This window comes from Rhincodon typus, chromosome 27 (genome assembly GCF_021869965.1).
Source record: "Rhincodon typus isolate 14 chromosome 27, sRhiTyp1.1, whole genome shotgun sequence".
Taxonomy (NCBI): Eukaryota; Metazoa; Chordata; class Chondrichthyes; order Orectolobiformes; family Rhincodontidae; genus Rhincodon; species Rhincodon typus.
Window position 1 is genome coordinate 43,701,327 of NC_063358.1, and position 12,337 is coordinate 43,713,663.

The following is a 12,337-nucleotide window of genomic DNA, read 5'->3' on the forward strand; positions in this document are numbered from 1 at the left end:
TATCTAAAAGTCCCCTAACTAGCCTCATCGTATCTGCCTCCACCACCACTCCTGGCACTGCATTCTAGACTACTACCACTGTGTAAAAAAAACCTGCCCCTCACGTCTCCTTTGAACTTCCCCCTGTACCCTTAAATACATGCCTCCTAGTATTAGACATTTCAACTCTGGAAAACTTGATTCTGAACATCAACCTTATCTATGAATCTCAATTTTACAGACGTCTATCAAGTATCCCCTCAGCCTCTGCTGCTCCAGAGAAAACAACCTGAATTTTTCTAGCCTTTCCTTATAGCTCATACCCTCTAATCCAGGTAACATCCTTGTAAACCTCTTCTGCACCCTCTGCAAAGCCTCCACATCCTTACTATAATGTGGCAACCAGAACTGAACACAATGCTCTTAAGTGTGTCATGATTTGGAGTGTTCCAATACTCCAAATGTTCTCTCAATCTTCATTCCTTTGTGATAAACAGCCTTAATTTCTTCAATATATTTACACAGAGAAAGTCCTGTTCTTTGAAATCATTCTCATTAATCTTTTCTGCACTCTTGCCAGTATCTTTGCATGCCTCCTAAAGTGCAGAACTAGACCATTCTCCAGCAGGGAGGACAAACTTGTGCCCCATGGAGGTTCAACATCTACTTCTTGCTCCTCAACTATATGTCACTACCAAAAAATACCTAGGATACTATGATGATTTATTAACCAAGCTCTCAACTTGTCTGCCACCTTTAAAGGCCCTCTGCAAACATACACGTAGGTCCCTCTGCTCCTGAAACACCGTAAGATGACTGCCCTTCATTTTACAGCGCACTCCATAGTCTTCCAACAAAAAAAAACTCTTCACATTTCTCCTCATTGAACTTCATCTGCTACTTGTCCTTCCATTGCACCACTTGTCTACGTCCTTTAGAAGTTCTACACCACGTTCCCCAAATTACACTGCTTTAAAATTTCATTTCGCCTGCAGATTCTGTCCTTTGCACCAATATCTAATCATTAATATATAATCTGGAAAAGCAAGAATAGTCCGGAGATTGAGGATCGGGGACTAACGGTAGGGATTGGGCGGGAGAGACGAGTAGCGGGGATCGGGGTGATTTCGGGATCGGTTTCGAACCCCTACCCCTCCCCCACGCTCCGCCCTTTGTTCTCCACGGGGCCAAGGCGACGAAGTACAGGCCCCGAGGCCTAAACCTAAAGCTCCAAATCCCGCCCACACAGCACTGGCGGAGCCCCACTCTTTACCTGCAGCCAGTAACCTGCTTGCATGGACGAAGGACGGGTCCAGACTGTCCTTCTCCGCCATAAGTTCGGGCAGATATTTCTCATTCGCCATTGCCGCTCACTCTGCTTCCTCACACACTGACAATGCGCCTGCGCACCAACTGCCGCCTGCCTGATTGCGTGTCCCACCCCTGGACTCCCATTGGCCGCCTAGCTGTCCATCGGAGGTATTCTCCATACCTACACGCTTAGGTAACTGCCAATCATCTATTATCCCACCCATATCCATGACCCCGTTTCCCGCTCTCACTTCCCGCTAGCTAGATGGCTGGCTGAACTGCCAATCATAGAGCTTCCCCGCCAACTTGTATCAACAGGAATGCCAATCAACCTACTGGAGACCACCCTGTCCCGCCCCCCTCTCCGACCGTTGTAAGGGAGGGTAGGTTCAGAAAACGGGGGGAATAGAAGGAGAGGGGCAGAGAGGGAAAAAACCATGGGTTTGGGCGTGGAGGAGAGAGGCGGGCGGGCTGGAGGATAGAGATCGCAGTGGGGGAAGCAAGACGCGGGGTCATGGAGTAGTTAGACCATGTGGGGGCACACGTGAAAGGGAGCGATCCCAGCGGTGGGTGTGAAGGACAGAGACCACGCGGGTGGTGGAGGACAGATACCATGGGAGTCGTGGTTGTGAAGGAGGGTGACCATGTTGGGGGGTGGGGGGAACTGCTGGGACGGTGAGGGTCGTGGAAGTAAGGGACCCTGGACAGGTGTCCAGAGGTGGAGAGACCAGTGGAGGGGGGGCGTGGAAAAGAGGGACCATGCACGGGGGGTGGGAAATGGAGAGGAGAGAGACCATTGGGGGAATGTGGAGGAGACGGAGCTGGGGAGGGCGCATGGAGTAGTGAGACTGCCTGGGGTGGGTGTGGAGGAGAGGGTGTGCCCCCGAGAGGTGAGCATGGAGAAGAGGGAGCACAGAAGAGGGGAACAGAGAACAGCGAGTGCACGGATGGGAGGAGAGAGACCACGGAGGATGTGCAGAAGAGAGAGAGAGATCATGGTGGAAAAAGAGATCGGGGTTGAGAGAGAGAAATACAGGGGTGAGGAGAGAAGAAGGATGGGCTTTGGGAGATGGAAAGATTGATAGAGAATGGGGTGAGAGAGAAACCAGGATGAGAAGAAGGACAAAACTGAGGAAGTTTGAGGGACAGTGAGATGGGGAGATAGAAAGAGAGGGAGAGAAATTTTAGGAAAGGGAGAGAACTGGTGGAAGAGAGTATGGGAGGGAGAGAAAGAGAGACCGGGGATAAGATAATTCCATGATGCTGGCATTCCATCTCCAAGTCACCTTTTAATTACATGTGCATGATACCTAACACTGACTCAGTTAGATCAGTGCTGGCTCCTAAAATGAGCAGAAACCCTGATGCTTCTATTTATGTCTGTCAGCCAGGACTCCCTGATTGAACCTGGTTAACAGCCCTAATCAGCGAACACATATTCTATTAGGTCCACTTGGCTGACCTACTTCCAGTCACTACATCCATCTCCCCCCTCCCACCCCCTAGGTCCTGGGACTTAGGCCCATTCTTTTTCCTGTCGCTTCGCTTGTGGAATTTTTGCACCAGGTCCGGTTCTCTGACTCTACCTTAGATACTGGCAAGGTGTACCAGACCATAGCTCACCTCTTGGGCCCGAGCGTCTCAGCCAAAATTCATCTCCCTGCCCCAGGTCAGATTTAAACTGGTGCAGAGTCTTCACCCCATTAGCAACTCTGCTGGAGCTGTCCCTTTTGTTGCATGAGGGGTGGTCCTATAATCAAACAGGAACTGGGACAGTTTGGTATAAAGTGAAACTGTAGGCTGTTTCTTTAAGCCTGTCTTCGAGGTTTGGACTGCTCTTTTCGCGAGAGCATTGGATGATAGATGGTATGGAGCTGTCCTTACATGCCGAGTGCCATTCAACTTTAGAAAATATTTAAATTCTCTGCTGGTATATAATGGCCTGTTATCTGTGACCAACACCTCCCGGAGCCCATGTATTGCAAAAGTTACTTTTAACTTTTCAATCATTGTCCCAGTGTTTGATGAATGAACTCTATGCATGTCCAACCACTTTGAATAGGCATCCACAATCACTAAAAGCAGAGGGTTATGAAAGGACCAGCATAGTCGACATGTAACGGAGTTCAGTGTTTACACGGCCATTCCCACAAATGTGAGGGAGTTGCTGGCAGTAATGTTTGTCCTTCTTGGCACTCTGAGCATTGCCCCACCATTGTAGCTATGTCTGCATCCAATCCTGGCCACTTGACATAACATCTCACCAACATCTTAATTTTGGAAACTCCAGGATAACACTAGTGGAGCTCAGCCAATATCTGGCAGCAACTTTTGCTCAGGACAATGTGGCCTTGTGTGGTCCAGAAGGTTTCAGTTCTGGTTATGATAGCCCTTTTGTTTCCCCCATCGCCACCAGCTGTTTTAGTTTTGCTAGGATGGGATCTTTTCGTGTTCATAGTCGGATATTGTCAGCAGTAACCTGAAGGGTGTCCAGAAAGTTTAAAACCAGAATGGACTCTTGTAGTGGCACCATCATTGGTGGTGTATCTGCCAGTGGGAGGCGGCTGAAGGCATCCGCATTTGCTACTTGGCCTCCCAGATGGTGTTCCAACTTATAATTCTATGTACATAGAATAGAGCCCACCACTGAATTCGACCTGAAGCCTTGTCCTCTTTGAGTAGCTGTAGCCTGTTATTATTACAGATTTACATCTATAAAGATATTGGTGGAACTTCCTCACATCAAAGATGACTGCCAAGCCTGCCTTCTCTATCTGGGCATATTTGCGCTCTGCATCAGCCAAAGTTCAGGAAGTATACGCTCTTGGGCATTCCTCTCCATTGGGCCATCTGTGAGCCAACACTACCCCATTACTGTTTGGGGAGACACTGCATGTTAGCACCATATCTTGCTTGGGATTGTAGTTGCCAACACCTTAGATAACCATAGCTGCTTTTTCACTTCCTTAAAGGCTATATCTTGACTCCGAGACCATTTCCAAGGCTGACCCCTTTTCAATAGCAGGTGTCAGGGTGCCAGGATGGAGGCCAGTTTGCATATGAGTTTTCCGTCAAACGTTCAAACACTAGGTCTTTATTGGTTTTCCCAGTTATTAGCATGTCATCCAGATAAATGATGACCTGGGATTCTTAATGGGTTTGACAGGTTAAACGCTAGGAGGACGTTCCCCTTGTGGGAGAGTCTACGACAAGAGGACACAGTTTCAGAATAAATGAACCTCAATTTAAGACTTGAGATGAGGAGGATTTCTTCTGTCAGGTTCTAAAACAAGCGCTGTTCAACCGTAACTCATAGTTTCAAACTAAAATTGGATCATAGAATCCCTACAGTGTGGAAACAGGCCCTTTGGCCCAACAAGTCCACACCAACCCTCAGAGCATCTCACTAAGACCCATCTCCCTATAACCCACCCAATCTACACATCCCTGAACACTATGGGCAATTTAGCATGGCCAATCCACCTAGCCTGCACATCTTTGGACTGTGGGAGGAAACCGGAGCACCTGGAGGAAACCCACGCAGACACGGGGAGAATGTGCAAGCTCCACACAGACAGTCGCCCAAGGATGGTATCAAACCCGGGTCCCTGGTGCTATGAGGCAGCAGTGCTAACCACTGAGCCACCGTGCCGCCTATGTTTGGGTGTGTCCCTAAATCCTTTGGAGATTGTAATCCCAACGAGTCGTTTTACTGGAGCAAAGCCTGGCGGTGTGTCAAGGCAGAATTTTTCCTGCCAAAAAACACTAATCTCTTAATGATCTATTCATGAACAACCGATGTGAGATTGTTATGTCACGGATGACTGTACAACCAAAAGCAAAGGCTTTGCAGCAACCATTGTCATGGGTTTGGATTTATAATTTATAGGTAGTGTGTTCAGTAGTAGGGGCATTACACAGTACAGTCTTCTTGTAAAATAAGCAATAGATTAACTAAAATGGAATGACTAAGATGGAGATGTTTAGAAAGCAGCATCCCTTCAAAAAGTCACAGCTTGAGAGTACTTCAGGAATTAGAGCAACAGTGATTTTAAATGAAATATTAAAATGTAGAAACATAGAAAACAGGAGCAAGAGTGAACCATTCAGCCCTTCGAATCTGCTCCACCATTCGATATGATCACCGTTGATCATCCACCTTAAGACAGCAGGAGGACATTGATGTTTTTCGGTTTATTGATTTTATAGTAAGGTATGAAAATAAAGAGTTGTCAATCATGAGCGTTTTCTCCACACATGATCAGGCTGAAAATTGGTAGTATAAGAGGCTGGGGGACATGGGTTCACCTACATACCATAGTAACTCTACACAAAACTCCCATTTGTTTCAGAAAAGCTGCCTGTTCTTCACACTGGCAGCGGGCAGGGTGGGTGTTGGGATAAACAGAAAACTAGGAATTTGGCACACAGATAGCTACTGTGGGAAATGGAAGGCCCTTTGTTCTGGACAACGAGAGTCTGCAATCTGTGCAAATATATATCATGGACTGCCCCTCTGCTGCTGTGGTTTGCTCTTGCACACTCAATGCTGTGATCAACAGAAGGAATTTTTCACTCCTCATGCAGCAAGCTTTGATAAGTTTCTGTTGGGTGCAAGCCTGCTCTGAATCCTGTTGCCTCGGTAACTGATCCTCTCTCCTTTGTTGGTTTCCATTTCCATCCTGTAGCTGCTGACACCAGCTATCCCTCAGAACTACTCTTCTGGTTTGGTTGGGACTGGCTTGTCACCTTGTCTTGTTAGACCAGCTCCTTCAGCTGTACCCACCCTTTGGCTCTACCTAACCCCTGTGCTCTGTCTCTCTGTGGCAATATTATTCTGCTGCTGTAAGCCATTGTTTACCTCTGCTAAATAGCTCAACCATTGATGGCTCATGATCCACTTGGCACAAGGTTCCACTCCATCCCCTCACAGGTCCCCTCAGGCTTTTGCTTCGGGCTCTCTCAGATTGTCTTCTCACTTTTCACTATTAATGTTTTGTGCCCTATCCCTGCTCACTGACTCTGCTTGTATCAGCTGTGACTCCATGGGTAGCACTGTCATCCCTGAATCACAAGGTTCCAGGTTCAAGTCCAACGCAAGGGTTTAAGCTCAGAAATCATGGCTATTATTCCAATGCACAACTGAGGGAGCACTACACTGTTGGAGGTGCTGTCTTTCTGTTGTGACATTAAACTGAAGTCCTCTCAGGTGGATATTAAAGATCCCATTGTGTTCCTTCAGAGTGATGTCTGGGGTAATGATCCATTGTGACAAGACCAAGTAGGGACAATGTTTTCTTTCCTGAGAGGACATTAGTGAGCCAGATGGGTTTTTCCTGACAATTGGCAAAGGTTTCATGATCATCATTAGACTCTTAATTCCAGTTTTTTTTATTGAATTCAATTCCACCTGCCATGGCAGGATTTGCACCCAGATCCTCAGAACATTACTTGGGTTCTCCGGATTAAAGGTCTAGTGGTAGTGCCATTGGACCATTGACTTCCCATAATCTTCCCACAGGGGAGTCAGAGGTAACTCGGCATGGATTGGATTGTGAAATTCAAAACAGAGATAGATCAGGCAGGATTTTATTGTATGATGGAATAATCCCAAGGGGCCAAAGGCATATTTTTGCTCCTTATTTATATATTTGTATGGCTATACTTATTTAGTTATTTGCCAGAGACTTGGTATGGTCCAGAGTTTAAATGCCAAAGGTAATGTAATTTTCAGCAGCCATTTTAACACCTTGTTTGTGTCTAATTTTTCAAAGAATTGACTGAAAATTCATAACATGACTTGCATAAGTTTGGTATGACATTAATCTTGTAGCTAAACTGCCTCACCCCTAGAATCATTTTGGTAGATTTCCTATACACCTTCTCAGAGACCAGAACTACTCGCAGTATTCCAACTCTAGTCTTACGTGTGTTTTACAGTGTTTCAGTAATTCCTGTCTGCTGTTATTAACCTTCGTCTAATAAAGGCACGTGTCCCATATCGCTTCTTGACCACATTTTTTAATCTACCTAATTCAGACCCCTTTGGAGATCTGTGGATATGCATTCCAATGTTCCTTCTGCTCCTCTACACTATTCATTGTGTCCCAATATATTGTATATTCATTTGTCTTGTTTTCTTTCACTCGATGAATTATCTCAAATTTCTCTGAAGTAAACTCCATTCATCATTGATTAGTTCATTGATAGCTTTCTGCTGTTTACAGCTTTCTTCTGTTTACAGCTTTCTTACTCATTACCAAATACAAATGAAATTTTGTCATCTACAAACTTCCTAATCAGTTCCCTACGTTTAAGTCCCAGTTTGTGAACATGTGCCACCTTTTAAACAAGGGATCTAGAACTGAGGCCTGAAGAGCCCCAGTAGAAACAGCCTTCCAATCATAAAAACACACATTGACCTTTAGCCCTTGTTTTCCTGCCTGTGAATCAATTTTGGTTTCAAATTGTCATTTTGCCTTAGATCTTATTGGTTTTCATCTCTGTAAACAGTTTGCCATCTGAGATCTTGTCCCAAAATCCGCATAGGTCATATGCACTACTCTCATCAACCTTTCTTGTTAACTCATCAAAATTCAATCATATTAGACAATGCTTTTCCTTAATAAATTTGTGTGATTGATTAATTCATGACATTCTGAATTAAAATGTATCCTGTCCCTCAAAAATGTTTCCAATAATTTTCCATCGCTAAGGTTAGGCTGCCTGGCCTATATATTTACTTGGTCAATGCCCTTCTGTCTTTTTAAGAAATCTTAACAATCCTCTGGCACCATAATTTGTAACTTGGATTGAAAAATGATATGCAAAGGTTCAGTAATTTGTTCTTGATTCTGTTAACTGCCCAGTAAATTATCTACTTTAAAAGATGCTCAAGCTGTCACTGTTAATTTCATTTGGATTTTCACATGCTTTTTTCTGAACTATCACTTTCTCATCCACTGATCTGGCACTGATTTACTTTAAAGCTGACTGGAAACAGCTTTTGCTGCTGAATCGCATCTCAACTTAATAAAATTGGTCTTTTTCCCAATTGAAAACTATGCTTTTCCTCTTCTGTAACTATGCCAAATTTAATTGAATTATAAGCACTTCCAGCAAACTAATGCTCTGGGGACTGGGGTTCAAACCCTGCCATGGCAAATGGTGAAATTTGAATTCAATAAAAATCTGGAATTATGAATCTCATGATGACCATGAAACCATTGTTGATTATTGGAAAAGAAACCTATCTGGTTCACTAACCTCCTTCAGGGAAAGGATCTGCCATCCTTACCTGGTTTGGCCTACATGTGACTCCAGACCCACAGCAATGTGGTTGAGTCTTAACTGCCCTCTGGCTAATTAGGCATGGGCAATAAATGCTGGCCTCGCCAGTGATGTCCTCATTCCCTGAATGAATAAAAGAAATCTCATTATTACTGCTTGATTGTTTTTGCACTCTTCAGTGATTTTTGTCTACATTTTTTCTCTTCTTTTTCCAACTCACTATTCGGACTTCTATAGTACACTCCCAGTACTGTGATTAGCCTCTTTTGTGTTCTCTTTAGTCCAAAGTATATGGCCTGTTTGCTGTTCCTTCTACCTTCCTCAAAGCTTTAATTGTTTCTTTAATTGATATTGTGATAAATTTTTAGCAGCTCTTTCTTGTGTGAAAATCCTAAACCAGAAATGTTGAGTTAACACAGTTTATGAGCTTGAGGAACACAACAGGCCAGGCAGTATCAGAGGAGCAGGAAAACTGACGTTTGGGTCGGGACCCTTCTTCAGAAATGGGGAAGGGGGAAGGGAGCTCTGAAATAAATAGAAACGAGGTTGTGGGGGTGGGGAAGGTAGGTGGGATGGTGAGTGCAGGTAGGCAGTGGTGGGTATGGTCAGTGAGGTGGGAGGAACAGATAGGTGGGAGAGAAAACGGACAGGTTGTATCAGGTCAAGGAGGCGGGGATGAGAGGGAGGGTTGGTCATGGGATGAGGCTGGGAGTGGGGCGATTTTGAAACTAGTAAAGTCCACATTGAGACCATTGGCTCCCAAGGGGGAATATGAGGTGCTGCTCCTTCAGTTTCTGGGTGGTGTCATTGTGACACTGGAGGAGGCTCAGGATGGACCTGCTGTCCAGGGAGTGGGAAGGGGAGTTGAAGTGGTTCGCAACTGGAAGGTGTTGACGTTTGTCATGAACAAAGCACAGGTACTCTACAAAGCAGTCTCTGAGCCTCTGCTAGAACTGCCCGATGTAGAGGAGGCCACATCGGGAGCAGCAGATGCAGTAGACAACATTAACGGATGTGCAGGTGAACATCTGTCTGATGTGGAAGGTTTTTTTGGTTCCTTGGATGGAGGTGAGGGAAGGGGTGTCGGGGCAGGTGTAGCACTTCCTGCAGTTGCAGGGAAAGGTGCCGGGGTGGTGGGGCTAGTGGGGAGTGTGGAGCGGATGAGGGAGTCGCAGAGAGAGTGGTCCCTATGGAAGGCAGATAGGGGTGGGCAGCCATTTATTTCAGACCTCCCTTCTCCCTCCCCCATTTCTGAAGAAGGGCCCCGACCCAAAACGTCAGCTTTCCTGCTCCTCTGATGCTGCCTGGCCTGCTATGTTCCTTGGTTGTGGGGTCAGATCGCAGGTGGCGGAAGAGGCAGAGAATGATATGTTGAATCCAGAGGTTAGTGGGGTGATACATGAGGACAAGGGGGATTCTGTCTCTGTTTTTGTCGCAGGGAGGGGATGTGAGGGCAGAGGTGCAGGAAATGCAAGAGATACAGTCGAGAGCATTTTCAACCACTGAAGGGGGGAAGTTGCGTTCCTTGAAATAATAGGACATCTGGGATGTGCGGGAGTGGAATGGCCCATCTTGGGAGCAGATGCGGCAGAAGTGGAGAAATTGGGAGTAGGGGATAGCATTCTTCCAGGAAAGGTGGGTGAGAGGAGGTGTAGTCTAGGTAGCTGTGGGAGTCGGTAGGCTTGAAGTAGATATCGGTTTCAAGGCAGTCACCAGAGATGGAGACAGAGAGGTCTAGGAAGGAGAAAGAGGTATCAGACATGGTCCAGGTGAACTTGAGGTTGGGGTGGAAGGTGTTAGTAAAGTGGATGAACTGTTCAAGTTCCACGTGGGAGCACAGGGCAGTTTTGTGAAGGAGAACATCTCCTACCAGCTTTGTGCATAAATCTTCTATCTGAGGGTTGGGTATATCCAGCTGTGAAAAGCGGTTTACCATTTGTTTAAAACCCCCACAAAGGCGAACTGACCCCTCGGGTTTCAAAATCAGTACAAGTGCTACCCATTCCACAAACTGCACTGGTTTGATGATTCCTTCATTTTTCAACCTTCTGATTTCTGCTTCTACTTTTGCCCATAAGGTAAATGGCACTGGGCAGGCCTTTCAGAATTGTGCAATTATTTCCTGGTTAATGTGCAAGGTGGCTTTGTCTCCTCTGATAGTCCCTAAACCTTCCTGGAAGACTTCCTGGTATTTAATTAGGACTTCATTAAGAGAGCCATTTTCTAAGTGAAAAATGTTGAGCCAATCTAGGTGATTCTCACGCAACCAACTTTGCCCTATCAAGTTTGGGCCCGAGCCTTTTACTACAATCAGTGGTAAGTGAACCAGCTGCTTTTCATAAGAGACCGAAACCAAAGTTGTAATGATAATCTGAAAAGGTTCCTCAGTATAGGTTCTTAACCCAGCTGAGGTCTTGAGCAAAGTTTAGGGTGGCAGTCCAGAGTGAATTTTGTTAAAAATTGCTTTTACAGTCACTGATACAGCTGTGCCAGTGTCAACCTCCATTAGAAATGGGTGGCCATTTAACCAGGCATTTATTTTGATTGGTTCTGACATGGCTAATCAATGTAACTGTTCCAAACCAGACGTAGGTGGACTTTCCAGGGTATGAACTCTCCTGGATATCAGCCTATGAGTTATCTTACTCAATTTATATCTAGTGAAACTCTTTTGCTGTCTCAAGTTTGAATACCAGCAACAACTACAATGGCTTGCTGGCTAGGACCCCTGAAGAAAATTTTAACTGTTTTGCTGAGGCTTGGCTTTGTTTTGGGGTTTTGTTGTCAGCTGATCTAGAGTCCCTCTGATCAGGATATGTCCTCAGTGAGGCTGTGTAATTGTCTTCACTCAACTGGTGTTCATCAAGCTCAGTTAGACTGGCAAAGGTACATCAGAATACCCCGTTACTCATATGTTCTACTTGCTGCATTTTCCCATGACAAAGCTAGTGGTATTGCTTGTCTGAATTCCAGTTGGTCTTCAGCTAGTAGGCATTTTTGCACAGTTACATCATTAATCCCACATACCAGATGGCCTCTAAGCACCTCATTAAGGGTTAAACCAAAGCCACAGCTCCTCGCCAGTCATCTTAACCTAGTCAAAAATCCCATACGGATTCCCTGGTTCTCAAATTGCCAAGTAAAAGTGATAGCATATCAGAATTAGAGGAGGATTAGGGTTGTAATATTCCTCAACTATGTCTTTTAATTCTTGAAAGGTTTTAGTATCTGGTGTCTCAGGAAAAGTCAGGCTCTTGATGACAAAAAAGCTGCCGCTCTACAGGCACAAAAACAAAGTTGCTGGAAAAGCTCAGCAGGTCTGGCAGCATCTGTGAAGAAAAAAACAGAGTTAACGTTTTGGGTCCGGTGACCCTTCCTCAGCTCCTCAGGCCGTCAGGAGAAGACTCATTTCTTGTCTGCCACAATGTCGTTTGCCCAGAAAAAATAACACATGTTTTCCACTTAATGGGCCCAGTCCTTGATGGTAGGTTGAACAAGTTAAGCATCCCATACAAAGTCATGATGTAACAAATGTTTACCACAACTCAAAAATGACTTTTGCAAGCGAGTTACTTCAGGATTGTGCTTTATTCCCATTGCCACTGAAATAACTCCACAGAAGCCAGTATCCTGTCACCAAGTCACCCTTTATTGATACATAATTAGAAGTCACACAACACCAGGTTATAGTCCAACAGGTTTATTTAAAATCATAAGCACTGCTCCTTCATCAGGTGAAGTAGAGAGAGGCCCACAA

General features: G+C 45.2%; 1 protein-coding gene across 4 annotated transcripts in view; it reads right to left on the reverse strand.

Annotated features, from left to right (window-relative positions):
* LOC109915850 (KH domain-containing, RNA-binding, signal transduction-associated protein 1-like) overlaps positions 1-1,393 on the reverse strand; it is a 56,515-nt gene extending 55,122 nt beyond the window's left edge. For all 4 annotated transcript variants that reach the window (XR_007264948.1, XR_007264950.1, XR_007264949.1 and 1 more), the window contains exon 1: positions 1,253-1,393. Coding sequence is in view for 1 of the 4 variants with exons in the window: in XM_020515524.2 (XP_020371113.1) it covers positions 1,253-1,343 (91 nt within the window). In the remaining 3 variants the exon portion in view is untranslated. The remainder of the gene's footprint in view (positions 1-1,252) is intronic.
* Between the last annotated feature and the right edge of the window lie 10,944 nt (positions 1,394-12,337).